At 40.6% G+C, this 1,501-nt stretch overlaps 1 protein-coding gene across 3 annotated transcripts in view; it reads left to right on the forward strand.

Moving 5' to 3' along the window:
- The window catches only part of LOC18040232 (transcription factor MYB33), a 6,238-nt gene that overhangs the window by 3,374 nt on the left and 1,363 nt on the right, over positions 1–1,501 (forward strand). For all 3 annotated transcript variants that reach the window (XM_024184270.1, XM_024184269.1, XM_006432260.2), the window contains one exon: positions 422–1,415. In XM_024184270.1, coding sequence (XP_024040038.1) covers positions 422–1,415 — 994 coding nt within the window. The remainder of the gene's footprint in view (positions 1–421; positions 1,416–1,501) is intronic.

A 1,501-nucleotide genomic window follows, 5' to 3' on the forward strand; every position in this document is an offset into this window, starting at 1 on the left:
AAAAGAGATATAGGTATATGTCAGCTTATAGGTAATGTTAAGGACCTTTTCACCGTTTTGGGAGACAAATTTTTCATACATCTGCTGTACGGGAGTTGACCTGCAATATTGTTGTTGATCATGCATTTCATGAAATAGAGCAAATCCTCTTTGTGAAAGGGGTTCATTCTTACATGTCTGCCTCACTGTATGAAATAATTTTAATCTTGTAATTCCTGATTCAAGGAAAATCTGCCTTCAAAATGGGATAGATTTATTCTTTTCAGTTTGGACTTCTTTGATGTTCTTAGGTGGGGTTTTGAAATTTCTTCCTTTTGTAAATTATTGTTAGTGACTAAAATATATATATATGTATCTGGGTTCCTCTGATTGTTCTTTTATTATAGGATCTTTATCTAAGATAATATTTATTTTTTGCCAGTTGCCTGGTCGTACAGATAATGAGATAAAAAATTACTGGAATACCCGAATCAAACGACGCCAACGTGCTGGTTTACCTCTTTATCCTCCTGAAGTGTCTTTCCAAGCATTGCAAGAGTCTCAATGCCAGAACATCAATGGAATTAACAGTGGGGATAAAGGCCATCATGATCTCCTGCAGGCCAATGGTTATGAGATACCTGATGTTGTATTTGACAGTTTGAAGGCCAACCAGGGCGTCCTACCTTATGTCCCTGACATTCCTGATATTACTGCAAGCACCATGCTGATGAAAGGTCTGGGTTCTCAATACTGTAGCTTTGTGCCGCCGGTAATGCATCGACCGAAGCGTCTTCGAGAATCAGTGCCATTATTTTCTGGTTATGGTGGAAGTGTTAAAAATGAGTTCTCATTTGATCAGTTCCACAATGATACTTCGGATAAGATAGCTCGATCTTTTGGGCTGTCTTTTCCACTTGATCCCGATACTACTCCCAAGGCCCCCGAGTCTTTTGGGATGTTACAGGGTAGCCACACCCTTTCAAATGGCAATTTCTCTGCTTCTAAGCCCAATTTGGGGGCTGTGAAGTTGGAGCTCCCTTCACTCCAATATACAGAAACTGATTTAGGTAGCTGGGGAACATCTTCCCCACAACCTTTACTTGAGACAGTTGATGCTTTTATCCAGTCTCCTCCACCGACTGGGACACTTGACTCAGGTTGTCCTTCACCACGTAACAGTGGCCTGCTAGATGCTTTAATCCATGAGTCTAACATTCTGAAAAATCATTCCTCGGATAAGAGTTCAAATTCGTCTTCTGTTACACCTGATGTTGCTGATAGTTGCACCCGGAATTTTTGTGAAACAGAATGGGAAGACTACAGTGATCCTCTTTCTCCTTTGGGTCATTCTGCAACCTCTCTCTTTAATGAGTGCACTCCCCTTAGTGCCAGTGGAAGTTCCTTGGATGAACAAGCACCTGTGGAGACGTTTGGTAAGCATCTACATTTGATCTTGACTATTACTTTGAAAGGTCATTCTAGAACTTTTGAGTCATCCTTTTTATGAAATGGTTTAGTG

This window comes from Citrus clementina, unplaced genomic scaffold (assembly GCF_000493195.1).
Source record: "Citrus clementina cultivar Clemenules unplaced genomic scaffold, Citrus_clementina_v1.0 scaffold_5, whole genome shotgun sequence".
Classification (NCBI taxonomy): Eukaryota; Viridiplantae; Streptophyta; class Magnoliopsida; order Sapindales; family Rutaceae; genus Citrus; species Citrus x clementina.